Source organism: Myxine glutinosa, chromosome 14 (genome assembly GCF_964187855.1).
Source record: "Myxine glutinosa chromosome 14, kmMyxGlut1.1, whole genome shotgun sequence".
In the NCBI taxonomy this organism is placed as follows: Eukaryota; Metazoa; Chordata; class Myxini; order Myxiniformes; family Myxinidae; genus Myxine; species Myxine glutinosa.
In genome coordinates, this window is record NC_136274.1 from 7,402,180 (window position 1) to 7,424,714 (window position 22,535).

Genomic DNA, 22,535 nt, shown 5'->3' on the forward strand with positions numbered 1-22,535 from the left:
AGAACCTCCTCAGATGTGAGAGCAGTCCTCTATACAAGGACGAATCAATCCTTTATATAGTTATAAACTTTATAGAGTATAAATAAACTTTATAAAAACTTTATAAACTTTATAGAGTATAAATAAACTTTATAAAAACTTTATAAACTTCATAGAGTATAAATAAACTTTATATAAACTTTATAGAGTATAAATAAACTTTATATAAACTTTATAGAGTATAAATAAACTTTATATAAACTTTATAGAGTATAAAAAAACTTTATAAACTTTATAGAGTATAAATAAACTTTATAAAAACTTTATAAACTTCATAGAGTATAAATAAACTTTATATAAACTTTATAGAGTATAAATAAACTTTATATAAACTTTATAGAGTATAAAAAAACTTTATAAACTTTATAGAGTATAAATAAACTTTATATAAACTTTATAAACTTAATAGAGTATAAATAAACTTTATATAAACTTTATAGAGTATAAATAAACTTTATATAAACTTTATAGAGTATAAATAAACTTTATAAACTTCATAGAGTATAAATATACTTTATAAACTTTATAGAGTACTAGGGCATTGCCCGTACTATATCTATATCTAAAATTATATCCCCCCCCTCTATTTACATGCAATGGTTTGGTCCAAAGCGAACGGCTTCCGGAGTTTGGTAAAGAAATCGCCATCGCGTGCACAAACGCGCAGGAAAGCGAATGAATCGCAAATTCGTTTTTATTAGTTTTAAAACATAGTTTAACGCCAACATAGTTTGCAAACGTGAAATAAATGAATACGCTCTCAAATGTGCCATCCGAGGCAGAGTGTGTCCGCCACGTTCGGCACACGCGATAGTTCGCTGCTCTCTGATTGGTTGAATCGTTTTTTGGACATAGCTCGGTAAGTAATTGTCCGATTAATATGAAACCTTGAAAAGGCACATCCTCGGGTCCCCAGCAATATACCTGGCAAGTTAAAAGTATATCGGACCCGTGGTTGTCGAGAAACAGCGGTCACAGACAAACAAACGTACAAACGTACAAACAAACAGAGATTACTGGAATTATAGATAGATAAATAAACTTTATAAAAACTTTATAAACTTTATAGAGTATAAATAAACTTTATAAAAACTTTATAGAGTATAAATAAACTTTATATAAACTTTATAGAGTAAATATAAATAAACTTTATAAAAACTTTATAGAGTATAAATAAACTTTATAAAAACTTTATAGAGTATAAATAAACTTTATATAAACTTTATAGAGTATAAATAAACTTTATAAAAACTTTATAGAGTATAAATAAACTTTATAAAAACTTTATAGAGTATAAATAAACTTTATATAAACTTTATAGAGTAAATATAAATAAACTTTATAAAAACTTTATAGAGTATAAATAAACTTTATAAAAACTTTATAGAGTATAAATAAACTTTATATAAACTTTATAGAGTATAAATAAACTTTATAAAAACTTTATAGAGAATAAATAAACTTTATAAAAACTTTATAGAGTATAAATAAACTTTATATAAAATTTATAGAGTATAAATAAACTTTATAAAAACTTTATAGAGTATAAATAAACTTTATAAAAACTTTATAAACTTTATAGAGTATAAATAAACTTTATAAACTTTATAGACTTTATATAGTTTGTCCAAGTCATTCACGAACCTGATGTCAATGCCTGACATGGCACAGGGTTGTGAGGTTTATTGAATTTTTTTTAAATACTTACATTATTTACTAACTGGTATCCCCACCCAGGTCATATAATCCTCTTCAACTAAAGTATCAACCAAACCCGGCTACGCCGCTGTTAGACTTCCAGCCTTGTTTCCCACTAAAATTTTTCCCACTAAATTTTCCCAAGTGTTAGACTTCCGGTACTCTGTGCTCACCTTCACTCCTTCATTCCTCTTTTCTCCCGCCTCTGGAACAAACTCCCTCACTCTCTTCAATCCCACACCTCCCTCCAGGTCTTTAAAACAGCTGTTCACCACCATCTCTTATCTTCCCCCATCCAAAACCTTGATCTTTTCTACCCCCATTAATTCACCCCAGATACACTTTTTTTGAAATTCAAATTTCTTTCCTGGAAGTCCTTACTGCGTCCATGTGTTTTATATTTCTCCCACCTCCCCCCAAGCCTTCTCCCTCCCACAGATCTCTCGATGTCCTTGCTCTCAAATGTTGTGTTTGTGTCCTCCCCCTCTCTCCCCATCTTGTCTACCGCTCCCCTTATTTTTTGTGTTTTATGTGTCGGTTTGACTTTTTGTGTGATTAATATTAGCTCTTTCACGAGCCTCGATCTTGTATACCAAAAAAAAATAAATCTGCATCTTCTCCATGCAGTTGAACTAATACTCAAATGTTCTCTCTGTGTAACATCTTCAAATATCACCATCTCTTGTCTCTGTGTTTGGCATAAACCCACATTGCTGGAAGCAAAACGTGTTGTTAAACAAGGAAATACGTGAAAAGTTCATTTCGGACCTCTTTGTGTCCCTTGTACATAACAATTGTGCAATCTTTGTGCGAATGTCGATGACAATTTTTCTTCTCCATCTTCTCGTAATAAAAGTTTGTTGAAAAATCTAATAATAAATAAAGAAACATGGACGCGATTGCAAAACCTGGCCGACTCTGGGAGATGGCGGAATGAAACATTGACTGTTATGGTACTTGGCACAAGTTGAGAACCAGCCAAGTAAATATTCAATGTTCATGGGCGAGTATTCGTGGAGAATTACAATTTCCTTTGTTACATTTGATGTCGTAATGAGTGATTGTAGGAATGTTCTCCAACGTGATGATAATCAATCGATTCCATACAATTTTAGAGTTCATGTGTGAAGGTACCAAGTCATGGGATCAATACTGTGTTTGAATTTTGTTCTTCCGGTTGCTTTCCTTGTCATTTCAAATTTCAATTCTGCGTTACATCATTGTCTTTAAAAGGGGGAATGTTGTGTCCTGTTCTTTTAAAATGGAATTGGTCACGTGATCTTGGCCACGAGAGGGCGCTCATGAAGGGGGCGGATAAAGGGGCCATGGAGAAGGAAGATGGCGGTGATTGGAGTACGGCCTGGTTATTGTACCGCTGTGGTCCGGATCTGATTTTGTAGAAACGAAAGAGTAAAAATGCCATTTGGACCATCAAATTTTCCTGTCATACTCCAACCTTCTAACACGATACATCCTAATAAGTCAGCAAAAGAGACGTGAAAATATCTTCTAAATACATTTTCTAAACAAGAAAGAGCAATCAGAGATTGCAGACCCTCACCAGGATGTGTTTTCGGTGGTTTTAAGGCTTTTGTGTGAAAACAAATATAGCGGCCGAACCACGTGACCGATGACGTCATCATTATTTTTTCCCTAAACTAATTTATTCCTAGATTATGTTCAAGAAATTTTATCTTGATCGGATGAAGTTTTGTACGTACTTGTCGAATTATGACGTCATACTGGAGGCACCTATGACATCATCATTAACATATTTTATTCCACATGGAGAGTTCTTTACAATGAGCCATGTCTCAATTTGTTATACTAGGGCATGCCCGTACTATATCTATATCTAAAATTATATCCCCCCCTCTATTTACATGAAATGGTTTGGTCCATGAAATGTTTTGGTCCATTCGCAACGCCAAAGCGAACGGCGAACGCTTTACATGAAATGGTTTGGTGCATGAAATGTTTTGGTTCATTCGCAACGCCAAAGCGAACGGCGAACGGCTTGCGAGTACAGTGACAATCCCCCCGGGGTTTTTATTAGTTTTAAAACATAGTATAGCGCCAACATAGTTTGCAAACGTGAAATAAATGAATACGCTCTCAAATGTGCCATCCGAGGCAGAGTGTGTCCGCCACGTTCGGCACACGCGATAGTTCGCTGCTCTCTGATTGGTTGAATCGTTTTTTGGACATAGCTCGGTAAGTAATTGTCCGATTAATATGAAACCTTGAAAAGGCACATCCTCGGGTCCCCAGCAATATACCTGGCAAGTTAAAAGTATATCGGACCCGTGGTTGTCGAGAAACAGCGGTCACAGACAAACAAACAAACGTACAAACGTACAAACGTACAAACGTACAAACAAACACACAGAGATTACTGGAATTATAGATAGATGAAGCGCTTTCGGAGATATAGAGGTGCAAATGTTTTCGGTTTTTCCAAGATGGCGGCCAAACCACGTGACCTATGATGTCATCATTTTAAAAAAATTCCACCAATTTATGCCTACATGACGCTCAAGAAATTTCATCTTGATAGGATGAAGTGTTGTACTTGTCGCATTATGACGTCATAATGGAGGCACATATGACATCATCATTAACATATTTTATTCCGCATGGAGAGTTCTTTACAATGAGCCATGGCTCAATTTTTTTCTATTCGTCATAATTGACGAGCTATGATGACGTCATAATTATCATTTTAAAAATTATACAGGTGGAGGGGCACCTATGGTGAAAATTTCCTGTCAATCGGACCAACGGTTGCAGAGAAAATCATATTTATTCTGTGCGGACAAACAGACAAACAAACAGACACAAATGCAATACCCTCTCCTCAGGCGAGGGTAATAACATGTCTTTGATCTGTACAGGACTATGATTTATCCAATGCCAAGGAATGGTGCACTTCAGTTTTGGCTGGAAAACAAAACTACGCACCCTCAACTGCACAGCTTTTTTTTTTTTCTTTTTTTTTGTATACAAAGTCGAGGCTCGTGTATTAGCTAAAAAAATGCATCCTCAGTACTCGCCGACTGGGCATCCTCCGTCGTGCGAAGTCCTTCCTCGGCACACCTGAGCTCCTCACCACGTACAAGGCTTTCATCCGCAGCTCAATGGAATACTGCTCTCCCCTCTGGGCCGGTGCTCCTGCCTCACACCGAGCTCGGCTTCACGCTGTTGAAGCCAAAGCTTTCAGAATCATTGGAATCTTTCGCTATGAAGCTAACCCCGAGGGCCTTTCACTCACTTGCTCACCGCAGGTAGGTAGGTGGTCTTTCTGTCTTCTACCGACTCCTATCTGGCCAGCTTAGCTTTAACAGTGTGTGTAGTGTGTGTTCTTGTGTTTCCTTATTGAACTTGCATCCTCAGGACTGGGCTCGCTCGTTGTTGTTTACAAAGCAATTTATTTATTTGTTACCTTGCTCTCACGAAGCGAAAACGGGGTTAAGCATTCGGCTGTGTGCGTGCGTAAATGTGTCTGAAATTTTTAAATTCATTTTCTCTGCAACCGTTGGTCCGATTGACGCAAACTTTTCACCATAGGGGCGCCGCCTCCTGTGTAATTTTTACTGAGAATTACGATGTCATAGGTCACGTGCTACGGACGCCATCTTTGAAAAACGCTGCACCTCTCTACCTCAAAAACCACTCGATGAAAAATAAGTGTTGCTAATGATGACGCAATTGCTGCCTTAATTATGACGTCATAATTTGACAAGTACAATGCTCAGTCCGATCAGTTTGAAATTTCTTGAGCATCCAATCTACGCAAAAATTATATTGGGGAATGTAAATGATATCATAGATGTGGTTTTTATCTTCCCTCTTCATAACATATAAGCATCCAATCAAATCGTGCCACCTGAATATTCGCACCACTCACATCCATCTGCTTGGATGAAATAAATGAAAACGCTATCAAATGTGATTTATATTCATGTATTTCAAATGCTTGCACAGTGCACCCATTGACCTGCTCTTTTTATAAACAATACCTTGATATTTATTACTTTTTTAAACCACAGGCTTTATAACATGTGTTATACAGTCGTGGCCAAAATAATGGCACCTTGCACTTTTTCCAAATAATGCACCATTTAATGCAGAAAAATTGTTGAAATTAAAAAATCTCTTGTGATCCACATTTGTATTTCTTTGGTTTTCATTGGAACAAAACAAAAAAAGCTGAAAAAATGACGAAATCTTAGCTTATTCCACACAGAAATCCTAAAATGGCCCGGACAATATTATTGGCATCGTTTAGAAGTTGTTAGAAATAATTAGATTTCAAGCAGGTGATTCACCTTTACTTTGGAATTGAACTCACCTGTGGTGATTTTTAGTGAAATATAATGTTTTAGTGCAGGTGCCTGCAATATAAAAATCACTCATTCGACAAGTTTGAATAGAGAAAAGGAGTCATTCTGCTGTTTTGTGTCACTGTGTGTACTTCAATGAGCATGGAGAAAAGAAAGAAAACCAGAGAATTGTCTGAGGAGGTCAGACACAAGATTGTAGCTAAGCATGGACAATCTCAAGGCTACAATTCCATCTCCAGAGACCTTCATGTTCCTGTGTCCACTGTACGCAATGTTATCAGTAAGTTTAAGGCCCATGGTGCTGTAGCCAACCTCCCTGGACGTGGCCGCAAGAGAAAACTTGATCGAAGATGGCAGTGAAGGATTGTTCAAATGGTGGAGAAAGCACCTCGATCAACTGCCAAACAGATTCAACCTGACCTTCAGACACAAAGTACGACAGTTTCAACTCGCACCATCCGTCTCCAACTCAATGAAAGGGGGTCCTATGGTAGGAGACCCAGCAGGACCCCACTGCTGAGAGTGAGACATAAGAAAGCCTGACTGGAGTTTTCCAAAACACACCTGAACAAGCCAAAATCCTTCTGGGAGAATGTCCTGTGGACAGATGAGATCAAATTTGAGCTTTTTGTGTAGCACTCTATGTTTACAGAAAATAAAATGTAGCCTTCAAAGAAAAGAACACCTTCCCTGCAGTCAAACATGGAGGAGGTTCAGTGATGTTTTGGGGTTGCTGTGCTGCCTCTGGCACTGGGTACCTTGAATGTGTGCATGGCATCATGAAATCAGGAGATTACCAAGGCATTTTGGACGCAATGTTCAACTCAGTGTCAGAACGCTGCGTCTCCATCGAAGGTCATGGGTCTTGCAGCAGGAGAATGGCCCAAACACACTTCAAAAAGTACCCAGGAATGGTTCAAGACAAAACACTGGACTGTTCTGAAGTGGCCAGCGATGAGTCCAGATCTAAATCCCATTGAACACCTGTGGGGAGATCTGAAAACAGCAGTTGGGAGAAAGCACCCTTCAAATCTGGGAGAACTGGAGCAGTTTGCACAAGAAGAGTGGGACAAACTACCAGTAGAGAGGTGAAGGAAGCTCATTCATGGCTATAGGAAGTGCTCGACTGCAGTTATTTTGTCCATAGGCCGTGTTACCAAATATTAAGTCTAGGGTGTCAATAATTTTGTCAATGCCATTTCTTTTTATTTTCTGATTTTAAAGGATATATTAAGTTCTGATTAAAAAACAAATGTTCTGTAATATTAACAGCGAAATAAAGAATTGTGGGGACCAAATTCTTTTATCAATTTCAACTTCTTTTTAGAGAACATTGTGAGTTATTTGAAAAAAGTGCAAGGGTGCCAATAGTTTTGGTCCCGACTGTATATTTTGCTTGATGGACTATCGTGCTAACTGTAACACATGACACCATTTTATGCATTTCTTAGACGTCCTCGCTGGAGGGAGAACTGATCCGGCTGTTTGAGAAGTACGTGCCCCCCTGCATCGCCATGCTGGTGGATGGTGTGACGGAGGGGCGCTCCGTGGAGAAACCAGAGAGTGTCGTCCCACTCATCGATATTAACTTGGTCAGCAGATAATTGGTGCACTCTGTCTATTCGTTTATGCATTCAGACCCTGCAGGAACCATTGCAACCAATCCCTTGCGTGGGACCTCCTCTTTCATCCAGAGGAAGGTCGAGGGCTATATTTGGATAAAAAATTTTGACCCCAGATAAAACGAGATAATATTGGCCTTCAGGCCTCCATACACTGCCTTGGTTTTTGTCCTTATACACTGCCTTGGTTTTTTCCCAGGAGTGATCAAGTCATATGTATTGTGAAGATCGTATGTTGAGGTTGTTGTGATTTGTTGTCAACAACACAAATTTAATCACTATAGTGTGGCACGTGTGCCTGTTATTAAAAAAGATTGCTTTATACAGGTTTATTATAACACCTCCGTGTTCAGGCTTTGAGCGAGTATGTTGCTTATACACTGTCTGGGTTTTTTCCCGTGAGAGATCGATTAATTTGTTTTGTGATTACCTTGCAGGAAATATGTAAATACTAGTGCATGTTTCATTGAATTTCCCAGGCAACACCTGGTACTTCAGCCAGTATATGTATGTTGTCACGTCTGAGTTACCGCTAACATGGTATCCTCAGCTCTGGGAACTTGTCTCGCGATATCGCCAAACGGTCTCTCATTGCAATGCTTGGACATTTTACAATTTTACCATCTCCCAAGGATCATCCAAATGAGCTGAAATTATTTATTTTCTTACCTTTTAAAGGATTTATTTGTAAAGAAAAGTACAGGGAAGAATTCTCCATGAGCGTTGACCATATAAACAAATAAATCATCTCGTTCAAACAAAGGTATAAACAAATAAAAACAAATGGAATGAGTTTGAATATGACACGAGACTAGAATCATGATCGTAGCATCCTCTTGTGGAAATCTTAACCACAAAAATAATGCAACGTGCGTTATTTACCGTTCGCTTTGCTTCAAACGCTTATTTGAATATTCCTGGTAACCTATGTGGATGCCATTGTTCTGTGTCAAATAATATTGACTGCAATTGTTCAGAGCAATAAAAATGGTGAGGCCTGTATTATTGAGAGAATGTCGGCACACTCACCCACACCTTGTGAATGTTGCTGTGGCCATGGCCTAATGCAGGACAGGTGTCCATCGTAGACATTTCCGCTGAGCAGCCATAGGGATCAAACTCACACTGGTGAGGGTAATTTGTAATAAGGTTTTAACCAACCCACCACTCAACCACTCAACCACTCAGAAACAATATGGGCATTCTCTCATTTAAACCAGAAATGGCAATATGGACATTCTACATGTGGGTGTGACGGAGACACAAAGCCCTAAAATGTCCTTTCCGGTGGTTATGATGTCTTTACCTGTCCAGGTTCCCAGAATTCCACTGTGTCTTGTCACACCATCATGAATCATGATACATGTGTCCGAGGAAGCCTTCACTAAACTGTTTCCCTGGAGCTTTTCCCAGAATGGATTATATAGCAATTGACAGATGCTGTTTAATAACTTGTGCTGTCTTTTTCGCTTTTCACAGGTAGCCCAGCTGTGTTCAGTACTAGGTGCACTGCTTGAGATCGAGCATGAGGTCCCCTTGTCCTGCGTGGAAGCCATCTTCCTCGAGGCCTTGTGCTCTTCGCTCGGTGTCGCGCTCCTTCCTGCGGGACGCTTACGTTTCGATAACTTCTTGAGGCGGCAGTCTGTTCTGCCAACCGTGCACACAGATGCGATTGTTGCGGGGCCCAGCGAGCTGCCAGGTGAAATATACCTCTTGCTCAAGAAATAGCAAGTGAACATTTTTGTGTCTTCAGAGCTAAAGGCCGAAGGTATTATTAACGTTGGACTTAGTCCAAAACGGGGGCTGATGGTATAAATATTCACATCATTTTATGTGGTGATGCGATCAAAGATGGCCAACTGGCGGCCATTTTAGTTGTTAGAAAACATGATGTTGAACACGTCCTCAACCATTTATCTGACATACATTTACCGGTCTTGTTCAAACACCTCACACACAGATAACGGATGATGGGTTACATATGTCCATCATTTTCTTTCGAGGTCAGTCCCAAGATGGCGAACTTGCGGCCATTTTGTTACTTAAACATGTCCCCAACCATTTTATCGGACATACATTTACCGGTCTTGTTCAAACCTCACACACAGATAACGGATGATGGGTTACATATGTATGTCATTTTCTTTCGCGATCAGACCCAAGATGGCGAACTTGCGGCTATTTTGTTACTTAAACATGTCCCCAACCATTTATCGGACATACATTTACCGGTCTTGTTCAAACCTCACACACAGATAACGGATGATGGGTTACATATGTATGTCATTTTCTTTCGAGATCAGACCCAAGATGGCGAACTCGCGGCCATTTTGTTACTTAAACATGTCCCCAACCATTTATCGGACATACATTTACCGGTCTTGTTCAAACCTCACACATAGATAACGGATAATGGGTTACATATGTATGTCATTTTCTTTCGAGATCAGACCCAAGATGGCGAACTCGCGGCTATTTTGTTACTTAAACATGTCCCCAACCATTTATCGGACATACATTTACCGGTCTTGTTCAAACCTCACACATAGATAACGGATAATGGGTTACATATGTATGTCATTTTCTTTCGCGATCAGACCCAAGATGGCGACCCACCCAAACATTTCATGCGTCTTCACACATGACACATGGATATTGAATGTTAGATCTTGATTTCTGTAACTGTTTCATTTGCAGCGAACACATTGTTTGACTACCATTTTGATTTAAAGAAGAAGTCCTGGATACCATGGCAACATATGGTACTACCTTATTTTCACAATCCTGAGATGAGGTTCAACAACATCCTGGGTAAGGTAACCTTCGTTTTTTGTGGGGGGGGGGTTTTTTTTTAAAGAAATGAAATTTAAAAGAATTTAAAAGAAAAGACAACTTAAAGAAATCCCACTCACCTCGAGCTGTCTCGACTGACTAAACCCATTTGGATCTGACGGAACCGTGACGCCGGCGCCCAGCCAAGGCCTAAATCATAAAGTGTATCATTCCTTCGAGATGTTAAATCGTCTGTCCCATCGATGAGCACTCAGGTGTGCATTTTAAAGATCCCACTGATCTTTTCGAAAAGGGCAGTCCATTGTGTGCCAGCGCCTTGACCAAATTTTATCTTTCTCTCTGGTTGGCCATTTGTTTGTCAGCTATCAATAATGGTAAAATCCCATTTGTCAAGTTAAATGAGACAAACAGAAACAGCAACTCGTGCTCTGTTTCCCAATCTTCTCTCAAGAAAATCCAATCTTTTACAGTAACCCTTGGGTTTTACAGTAACTTATTGGGTCCATCCTACTGACTAAGTGTGATATATTCGGATGTTTGCGGATTCGACATCAAGTTTGATACTCATTTTCCCAAAACAATTTACAATGTGCACAACATAGACGAAATCCACTGTTGTTTTGATTGAAAAGCTGTGGCCTTGGTCTCATCTCCCATCATTCCTTGCCTTGATTATTGTCACTCACTTTTTGCTCATCGTCCGAAGTATTAACTTCGACTTCAATTGGTTCAGAATGATCCTGAAAGAATTGTCAAACATTCATGCAAATGATCATATCACATTCATTCAGACGAAGATTCAACGGCTCCACATTCAACAAGGAATCATCTCTACAATCGTGCTCATATCGGGCCCAGAAGGGATCGGGCCCAGAAGCGATCGGGCCCAGAAGGGATCGGGCCCAGAAGGGATCGGGCCCAGAAGGGATCGGGCCCAGAAGGGATCGGGCCCAGAAGGGATCGGGCACAGAAGGGATCGGGCCCAGAAGGGATCGGGCACAGAAGGGATCGGGCCCAGAAGGGACAAAGCCCAGAAGGGACCGGGCCCAGAAGGGACCAAACCCAGAAGGGATCGGGCCCAGAAGAGATCAGGCACAGAAGAGATCACGCACAGAAGAGATCGGGCCCAGAAGGGATCGGGCCCAGAAGGGATCGGGCCCAGAAGGGATCGGGCCCAGAAGCGATCGGGCCCAGAAGGGATCGGGCCCAGAAGGGATCGGGCCCAGAAGGGATCGGGCCCAGAAGGGATCGGGCCCAGAAGGGATCGGGCACAGAAGGGATCGGGCCCAGAAGGGATCGGGCACAGAAGGGATCGGGCCCAGAAGGGACAAAGCCCAGAAGGGACCGGGCCCAGAAGGGACCAAACCCAGAAGGGATCGGGCCCAGAAGAGATTGGGCCCAGAAGGGATTGAGCCCAGAAGGGATTGGGCCCAGAAGGGATCGGGCTCAGAATAGATTGGGCCCAGAAGGGATCGGTGCTTGGGTTCTCAAATCATGATCTGCTGCTCTTGCTTCTTCCCTTTCCATCTGCATTCCTCAGAATGTTCTTCTGCTTTTGCTGCCTTTAGTCTGCCTGAAAGACAACTAACACCACCATTATATTTATTTACATTTATAAGGTTAGAAAAACGGATCCTCTCAACTACAGATCAGCAAGCTTACTTCCATATTTAAGTAAAGTCATGGAATCCATCATTCTTGTTGACACGAAGCCTTTCTTCTTTTGAAACAGTCTGATCGCTCATCATCTATAGTTTCGATTCCATCACTCTCACTCAACTCTGGACATGCTGTTGTTTCTCTCTCAGCAAAGCTTGGAGGTTAACATTTTCAAACAAGAGGTCAGGACCATCTTTTTGGACATGTCTCAGGCATTCCATAGAGTCTGCATCATGTGATGCTTGTCAAGCTCTCTGCACAAGACATCCAAGGTCACCTTCATACCTGGCCTTCTGACTTCCTTCACTTGTGCAATCAACGTGACGCTCTCATTGGAATCCTCCTCTCTGCTCTCCCATTCGAGCCTCCAGTGCACCGTGGTAGTGTCTTTGGCCCAGTCCTTGAAACCCTCCCATCATTTTTTCAGATGACTACATTGGGCTGCACCATACACCATCATCATGACAGGCAGACACCAGCTGCATCACTCTCTACTGACGAAATTGATTAGATGACGTCTTTCAATCCTGGGTAATCTCACGCAGTCTCATTGTCTTGCTCTGAAAGGATCATCAAATTAATCCACCCACCTCCACGGTGAGCCACTGGAAGAGATTCGGTCTCTTGAACTTCTAGGCCTCACTATCAACCACAATCTCTCTTGGGCTGACTTTATAGCAAAGGTGGCCACCAAAGCCAGCTGTAGACCAGGCATTCTCCATGGTTAAAAGTGATTCCTTGAATAATCAGTGCCACGCATCCTACAACTCTTTGTCCTTAGCTGGCACCCCCATTTCACATCCCTGTCTCTTGCATTCTGTAGAATACAAAGCTCTCAACGTTATTGCCAACTACCACAATAATCCAACAGAAGGACAAGGACGCAGCAGAAGGGCGCAACAGAAGGGCGCAACAGAAGGGCGCAACAGAAGGACGCAACAGATTGACGCAACAGATTGACGCAACAGAAGGGCGCAACAGAAGGGCGCAACAGAAGGACGCAACAGAAGGACGCAATAGAAGGACGCAATAGAAGGACGCAACAGAAGGGCGCAACAGAAGGACGCAACAGAAGGGCGCAACAGAAGGGCGCAACAGAAGGGCGCAACAGAAGGACGCAACAGATTGACGCAACAGATTGACGCAACAGAAGGGCGCAACAGAAGGGCGCAACAGAAGGACGCAACAGAAGGGCGCAACAGAAGGGCGCAACAGAAGGACGCAACAGATTGACGCAACAGATTGACGCAACAGAAGGGCGCAACAGAAGGACGCAACAGAAGGGCGCAACAGAAGGGCGCAACAGAAGGACGCAACAGAAGGACGCAACAGAAGGGCGCAATAGAAGGACGCAACAGAAGGGCGCAACAGAAGGACGCAACAGAAGGACGCAATAGAAGGACGCAACAGAAGGACGCAACAGAAGGGCGCAACAGAAGGACGCAACAGAAGGGCGCAATAGAAGGACGCAACAGAAGGGCGCAACAGAAGGACGCAACAGAAGGGCGCAACAGAAGGACGCAACAGAAGGGCGCAACAGAAGGACGCAACAGAAGGACGCAACAGAAGGACAGACCTGTCTGTAAACACTCGTTTAAAATGTCTACCTTTCATTAACTCTCAGCAATGCAAGACGACCATGTTGTTTGTTGTTTTGAGTCGTCACTGCTCTATAAACGACTCCACCTTCCCTTCATGGACTCTTCATCATGAGTATGAAATATTGATACAGGCCTGTGAGGGCCTTGTTGTAAAAAAGGCAAGAAAAGTTTACAATTCCTTTCATCAATCTTCAGGTGCTTGTTTTTAAGTATCTTGTATTCCTTGGAATAGTTTGTTAAATACAGTATGATGCACAATATTATGGAATTATTATATGATGCATGTGACAATGTCCCAATGTTGTGATTCTTAATACGAGTAAATATGCATTTTTATGACGTCATCATTCTTCGTCAAAATGCTGTGATTTATTGAATTATATGAATATATACACATCTCTTATGTTAACTAATATAATCAATGGTTATGACGTTGTAGTTAACCCCTCCCCCCCCCCCCCCCTTTATTTAGTCCCCACAGTAGAGTCGACATGGATGGATTGGCTTCTCAAGACCTTGATGGCCGGACGACAACCTGTGCTACTGGTCGGTGACACGGGCACCTCAAAAAGCACCATGGTTCGGAGCTTCCTCCAGGGCCGAGATCCTGACTGCACAGTAAATAACACATTGTGATCATTAAACATTCCTATGTGAGATTCCTAACAACACACATGTTTGGATCCATAAACATTTTCTTTTTTGTACATAACTAAGCACAGCGTGTACATAGTACACTATGGATCCCAAATGGTGGAATTTTAAACAAACACTTCCCCACATATGATCGATGCACGCTCCTTCCACTCCTCTTCATTCTCTCCTTCACCTATTTGCATTTCACCCCCTCTAACTCACCTGCCTTCCCCTTCACCACCTGTTATCCTCCCTCCCTGTTTTCACTTCCCAATCTCCTCAACCCTCAGCCATGTTTTCTCAATGAATGTTTCTTTTCTGCACAGATGCAGCTCTCAATGTCCTTCTCTTCACGAACTACCTCCATGGATGTCCAGACAAACCTCGAAGCCTCTGTGGAGAAAAGGATCAAGGCTGTATATGGTCCACCGCTTGGGAAAAAACTATTTGTCTTTCTCGATGACTTGAACATGCCACAGGTGTGTGTGTGTGTGTATGTATGTGTGTGTGTATGTGTGTGTGTGTGTATGTATGTATGTGTGTGTGTATGTGTGTGTGTGTGTCTGTGTGTGTGTGTGTGTGTGTGTGTGTGTGTGTGTGTATATATATATATATGTATGTATGTATGTATGTATGTATGTATGTATGTGTGTGTGTGTGTGTGTGTGCGTGTGTGTGTGTGTGTGTGTGTGTGTGTGTGTATGTATGTATGTATGACGTATGTGTGTGTGTATATGTATGTATGTGTGTGTATATATGTATGTATGTATGTGTGTGTGTATATGTATGTGTGTGTGTGTATAATATATGTGTGTGTGTGTGTGTGTGTATGAATACATTTTGACTTGTATTAGCCACTTCTACCAGGAATAGCACTACACGATACACTCAAATTATTCAGCTTATCACATGCAAAAACCAAGGAAAAGGCCGGGCCGCACCAACATCTTCTTAACCAATAAATAATCCTCTTCTTAGCCTTGAGAACTCAGGATTATTACATGCAAAAACCTTTATTAGCGCTGAGGAAGCGCCTCTAGCGAATGACTTCCAGCCAGTGTAACGCGAATTCCTGTCACAGGAATTCTGAGATCATATAAGTGTGACGTGGCAGTTCCTGATTGGTTCGTGTTGGGGAACCCCTTCTCGCTGCCGACGTGACGTAAATTCGCGCACGCGCACTGGTGAAGCGCGAGATTCGGCCCAAGGTTCTTATTATTATTATTATTATTTTTGTATACAAGATCGAGGCTCGAACCATGATCGAGGCTCGAAATTCCATGCCCGAACCTCAGCGCAATCCAAGAGGATTCACTTGTTTATTATACATATTGTTTACCCTCTATTTGGGCGGTGTATTGGCCAAACCACTGTCTGAATCGCTCCCAAAAATAAACTAGAAAACATCTGAAAATACAAAGCCTGTCTGCGTTCATTTGTATAACCTGGCTTACTTGCGTACATTAAGCAAAAACATGCCTACTGCTTATGTGCTTATATAATACATGGTGGTTATACAAGTCAGATAATTAAAATTGTGAATATGAGACTGTGGGAGTCTGTCCACCTGTATCAAAACATGACAGACAACACTTGATAGACAAAAGATTATTTATTACGTACGTACGGAGAGAAACGTTTGTCCTCAGGCAAGCAGATCTCTAAATCCCACTCAAACTGCATCAAATATATATACAAATTGTTTTATGACAAAAGGAAAGCAGAAGTCAGGCCAGAGCATGAGATAAGAACAAAAGCTGATGTAACAAACCCTTGGCTTGACATTTGCACAAGTTCAAACCACAGATAAAGCATGTTTTTGCTCAGCACAGAGAAGCAGTTCTGCCCAGCAACTGTGAAATGGCTCTCAGCCAACTCTATACAAACAAGCATATCTTCCATGGACTAATTCAGCTTGGTCACATGATACTTTTACCCAGCAAGCTTTTAGCCACAGCTGTCTCCGATTGGTCCAGAGATGACAAGTATCCATTTTTACTCCGACAAGACTTCTGAAGACATCTTAGCCTTCCCACAAAGCAAACATGGCAGATGTATGATTTTCTTCCTCACAATTGTGGGTGGTCAACCCAGATTCCCTCAATGCATCTACATGTGGGCACCAAATGCAGCCAAGGAAAAGGCCGGGCCGCACCAACATCTTCTTAACCAATAAATAAAATAATATGTAGAAAGAAACGATGTCTGCACGATGGACCAAAACAACCACTTAGTTTATATTTGCCCATCATTGCTGCTTTGTAAACAATGGGTACGACTCGTACGAGTCATATTTCAGTTTTTACATTTCCATTTCTGTGAACGTACATTGAATTATATTCCTTGTAGGTAGACAACTATGGAACTCAACAACCCATTGCGTTTCTGAAACTATTGCTGGACGGAGGTTTCATGTACAATCGTGGTGGAAAGCCGGGACACAAGGAGCTCCATGATCTGCACTTTTTAGCTGCGATGGGGACGCTCGGCGGGGCTCGGAACAAGGTGGACCCTCGTTTCCTCTCGCTGTTCTCCATCATTCACGTGCCTTTCCCCTGCGCCGAGTCTCTGCTCTCGATCTACACTTCAATATTGAGTGGGCATCTCGAGGTTTGTGGTATTGAAAACCTTCTTCTATTTTTTTTAAACGTGTTTATTTGTCGTTGTGGAGATGTGTGGTTATTAGTCTGGCCTCGAAGGGAACGCGAAACTATTGCAAGGCCCCTGTCTCTGTGTGTGCATGATTCTGTCTGTCAGTGTGTCCACATCTATATATTTGTCCCCAGCCGCACCGCGGAGCGAAAGGGGGACTATGGTTTTCCCCTCCGTCTGTGTGTGCATCCGTCCGTGCGTCCGTCCGTGCATGCATGCGTGCGTCCGTGCGTGCGTGTGGGCGTGCGTGCAGGCGTAAGCAAAGGACCGAATTCTAATTTGGTGTGTGGGTGCAACCCACGTCAAAATCCAAGATGGCCACCACCATGTATGTCTGAACCTTGTGAGCGGAATATCTTGAAAAATATGCGAAGTACCAACTTCTAATCTGGTGCGTGGGTGTATCTAGGCATAAGGAAGAACGCTATTGAAAATTGGGTCGCCACATCAAAATCCAAGAGGGCCGCCACCATATATATGTCTGAACCTTGTGAGCGAAATATCTTGAACAAGCGTTACGCCTAGGTCCCCCGTCGGTGAAGTGATGCGAGTTGACAAAGAGGAAGATGCAAGGCCGCCATCTTGGATTTTGACGTGGCGACCCAATTTTCAATCGCGTTCTTCTTTATGCCTCGGTACACCCACACACCAGATTAGAAGTTGGTACTTCGCTTATTTTTCAAGATATTCCGCTCACAAGTTTCAGACATACATGGCGGTGGCCATCTTGGATTTTGACGTGGGTTGCACCCACACACCAAATTAGAATTTGGTCCTTTGCTTACACACGCACGCACGGACGGACGCACGCATGCATGGACGGACGCACACACAGACGGCGGGGAAAACCATAGTCCCCCTTTCGCTCCGCGGTGCGACGGGGGACAAAAATAAACGAACTACTAACTTCTAATCTGGTGTGTGGGTGTGTCTACGCATAAGGGAGAACGCTATTGAAAATTGGGTCGCCGCGTCAAAATCCAAGATGGCCGCCTTGTGTCTTCCACTTTGTCAACTCACATCACTTCACCGACGGGGGACCTAGGCGTAACGCTTGTTTTGCTTTAAAAATGGTTTTCTCTGCAACCGCTTGTCCGATCGATGCAGAACTTTAAACATGGGAGGGACTAACCCAAGGAGAATATTTTACTGCTAACTCGGATGTCACAGATCACATGGCATGGTAGCCATATTGGATTAATGGGAAAAATTGGACATAATTTTATCCAAAACCGCTCAACGGAAAAATCTTAAACCTCAGCAAATGTAATCAACTCTTCATGGGTTATATAGGGTGATAATGATGATGTCATTAGTGAAGTGGAATTCCAGTCATAATTTGTTGATTTGAAATTATTATCCAAAAAATCTGAAACTTCATATATCTGATCTATGACCCGATGTGGGTGAATAATTAAATTTATGATGTTCATAACCCATGCCAAGAAACTATGTGACATGTGTGGGTGCATGGATGTGCGCCACAATAGTAGCAGGTACAGTTAACAATGGTATTTTTGTTCAGAATGAACACGTGAGGTGAGACGATGTGCTCCACGGGCGTCGTTCTAGTTACCCTCGCCTGAGGAGAGGGGTATTGCATTTGAGTCCGTTTGTTACATGCCTGAAAGGATTCCGGCAAGTATGTTGATCGGTTGGTTTGTTACTTGCCGGAAAGATTCCGGCAAGTATGTTGATCGGTTGGTTTGTCTGTCTGTTTGTCTGTCTGACTGTGTGCAGCACCACGTCTACACCGTTGCACGTAGAATCGCCAAACTTTGCACACATATTTGGCTTGCCCTAGAATAGACTGTGCCCAATTGATGACGTCATCGGTCACGTGGTTCGGCCGCCATCTTGGAAAAACCGAAAAACTTTGCACCTCTATATCTCCGAAAGTGCTGAATAGAAAAATTGAGACATGGCTCATTGTAAAGAACTCTCCATGGGGAATAAAACATGTTAATGATGACGTCATCAGTCACGTGGTTCGGCTGCCATATTTGTCCTAAATGGCCGATAAAAAAGTACACTCCGGCAAGTCCTCAGTTTCTGACCGATTTTTCATTTGTCTGTTTGTCTGTCTGTCTGTTTGTTTGTCCGCACAGAATAAATATGGTTTTCTCTGCAACCTTTGGTCCGATTGACAGGAAATTATCACCACAGGTGCAACTCCACCTGTAGAATTTTTTAATGGTAATTATGAAGTAATAGGTCACGTGGTTCGGCCGCCATCTTGGAAAAACCGAAAAAAATTGCACCTCGATATCTCTGAAAGCGCTGAATAGAAAAAATTGAGACATGGCTCATTGTAAAGAACTCTCCATGGGGAATAAAATATGTTAATGATGATGTCATAGGTGCCTCCATTATGACGTCATAATTCGATAAGTACAAAACTTCGTCCAATCAAGAAGAAATTTCTTGAGCATAATCTAGGAAAAAATTAGTTTATAAAAAAAATAATGATGACGTCATCAGTCACATGGTTCTGCCGCCATATTAATTTTAACACAAAAGCCTTAAAAAACCACTGAAAATACATCCTGGCGAGGGTTTGCAATCTCTGATTGCTCTTTTTCTTGTTTTTGATGAAGCTATGATGCTGAGGTACATACATTACAAAAAGGTGTTAAAAAGAAAGAAAATTCCATTTGGCAGTGACACGTGTTGGCAGAAGGTTTAGCACAGCCTCAAACCTGGTTGCTTTTGGCTTGGAAACAAAGCTATGGATTTTTCAGGAAATCAGGAGTGTGAGAAACTGCTTTTTTTTGCCACAATACAGCCCTTCTCGGAGGAGATTCGAACAATGTGCAAACACATCACACAATGCACTGCAAAGCTGTACAACTTCGTGTTACAAACGCTTCCACCAACACCCTCAAGATTCCATTACATCTTCAACATGCGGGACCTCTCCAGGGTCTACCAAGGCCTCTGTCTTACCACGCATGACAGGTGACTCGATCGTGTGCCGTTGATGTATTTTTCAATTTCTTTACAAATTGCTAGAACAAACCAATTTATCATTATTCTTTGGTCATGGCAGATACAGAACAAAAGCCAAGATGGTACGAGTGTGGACAAATGAGTGTGTACGGGTGTTCAGAGACCGTCTGGTCAATGAAGCAGATCAGGCCCTGGTAAGGAGAAGCACGAGTTTGGTCCACCCTGATTGTGTCCTTGTACTTTTTTCATTTCACTGAATAATACTTGTACCTTTCAGGTTCAAGACCATTTGATCTCCCTTTTGAGCAAACACTTTCCCGAAGAGGTGGAAGAGGCCCGACAGGAGCCTTTGCTCTTTGGAGACTATGGGGCAGCCTTGAACATTGAAGAGACGCGGACCTACGAAGACCTGCAAGACTATGAGAACATCAGACACTTTTTCCAGGTCTCTACAGCACTTTTGTTCTAACTTCTTCTTCTCTTTGCATTGTTTCCAAATGATAATGAAGTATATAATTTTTCTTCATTAAAGGAGCTAATGGAAGCGTACAACAAATCACAAACAACATCCATGAATTTGGTGCTTTTTGACTATGCTTTGGAGCACCTGACCCGCATCCTTCGTCTCCTGCGGATGCACTGGGGACATGCGTTGCTCGTCGGGACACCGGGCTGTGGCCATTGGTCTCTGACTCGCCTCGCAGCCTTTACTGCAGGATGCCAAGTGAGGCCTAGTTTTAAGTAAACTCGCACTCAATGAAACAGTTTTACCACCTTGGCTTGAGAATGACTAACCTAGCCGGGCCTACTCATTACTTTCCTGATGGGTTTAATCAAAAGATAGCATGATGTACTTCACAAACATATTGCATGTCGATCTATGAGTCTCAATGAAGATGTATAATGAAGTGAAACACACGAAAACAGATATTTTATAATACTTAACATGACAGACAACACTTGATAGACAAAGGATTATTTATTACGTATGTACGGAGAGAAAAGTTTGTCCTCAGGCAAGCAGATCTCTAAATCCCACTCAAACTGCATCAAATATATATGCAAATTGTTTTACTACAAAAGGAAAGCAGAAGTCACGCTGGAGCATGAGATAAGAACAAAAGCTGAGGTGGCTGCATGTTGTTGCTGTTATTATTGTTGTTGTTGTTTGTGTGCTCCTTCCATGTACTTTTACATATTTTTCGATTGCTTTGATAAATATTACTATGTATGATTTTGTGTGATCGGTCCAGGTCTGTAACACTTTATTCTAAACTATTCCTGCTGTTGTAGAACAACAAGAATGACTGCTCTGTGGTCACAACCGATGACACAAAATATATATATTTTTGCCTCCTCTGTCCACTCTACTCTCTCATCCATGCTGTTGAAGATTTTTTACAATTAATCTCTGAGAGTCTTCATGCTTTGGTTCAATGCGAGTCTGATGGACAGCTGGGTCTGATTTCAGGCAACTAGTATACCCACTCCGTACAGGAGCAGCAGGAAGGGTTATGTTATTTTCTCCTGTGGGGTATATAGATTACAGTAGATCTAGGCTCGGGCCTCAAGAACGTCAGTGGTGTATTCATTAAGCAAGTTTCCGCCCCTCCCACTCTCTCTGTGGTGTGTACGGGTATTCAAACCTTTTGTTCGTAAAAATATTGATGTGATCATTCGAGGAACGGCAATTTGTCATTAAGCATGACAGATTTGGATCCGGCAACGGGCTGATTGGGAAACGTGCATATGGCGCCGTTCGAGGCGCGTACGGGCTTGATTAAACATTGCTAATAATTTAACACTCGACCCAAACAAAGCCAATAGAAATCTGATGCAATAAAGCTGGAGTGTATAATCAAGCAGAGGCCCATACAGGCCTAATGTACCAGGCCCACCAGGAAACATGATGGCGGCCATAAAATTTCACCTCGGTACTATGGTGGGTGGAGTCAAGCGACAGATGTGGGTGTGGTCTGGTATACCTGTCTGACCAATGGGTGCAATATCCAAAATCACGTGATTTTTCCTTTGATGCACATGTTGAGAATCAAGATGATGGCATGTCAGGTAAGAAAGATGGCGGAATATTGAATAATGTGCAATTGTAAAACATGAAGCATGTTGAAATTGGCAGGTGATTGGTTGTGCTGTATAGTGATAACTGTCTGTCAAGGTCGTCCATGTTATAGAGCACCTAAGAGGGCGAGAGGTCTTTGATGAGGAAGTTTGTTAAGGAACGACATGCTATACTGACTCCGCAAATCCGAAATAATTTTGCACCAAAGGGATATAAAATTCCCTTCTTCTCTGATGGGACCCTTTGATGTCCAAAGCCATATCATACCTTGAAATGTAATTCAAGTGTCGGTTTTTCAATACAGTATACCCTTAAGTTTTGTTACCGGTTGTAGCCAAAGGTCTACTTCTAATTTGGATCATCCTTGTACAAGTACACCACTAATATACAACGACACTCGGTAGAGCGCATACCTCTGCCAGGCTGAAAAGTTTACCTGTTGTATCCACTGATAGACCGGATC

General features: G+C 41.8%; 1 protein-coding gene across 1 annotated transcript in view; it reads left to right on the forward strand.

The window, feature by feature from the left end:
- Nucleotides 1–22,535, forward strand: part of DNAH10 (dynein axonemal heavy chain 10) — a 313,006-nt gene that overhangs the window by 229,208 nt on the left and 61,263 nt on the right. The window contains exons 48-57 of the mRNA XM_078767939.1: nt 7,532–7,672; nt 9,182–9,401; nt 10,400–10,513; nt 14,228–14,373; nt 14,718–14,870; nt 16,741–17,001; nt 19,829–20,001; nt 20,093–20,186; nt 20,270–20,437; nt 20,525–20,716. Of these exons, the coding sequence (XP_078624065.1) occupies nt 7,532–7,672; nt 9,182–9,401; nt 10,400–10,513; nt 14,228–14,373; nt 14,718–14,870; nt 16,741–17,001; nt 19,829–20,001; nt 20,093–20,186; nt 20,270–20,437; nt 20,525–20,716 (1,662 nt within the window). The remainder of the gene's footprint in view (nt 1–7,531; nt 7,673–9,181; nt 9,402–10,399; nt 10,514–14,227; nt 14,374–14,717; nt 14,871–16,740; nt 17,002–19,828; nt 20,002–20,092; nt 20,187–20,269; nt 20,438–20,524; nt 20,717–22,535) is intronic.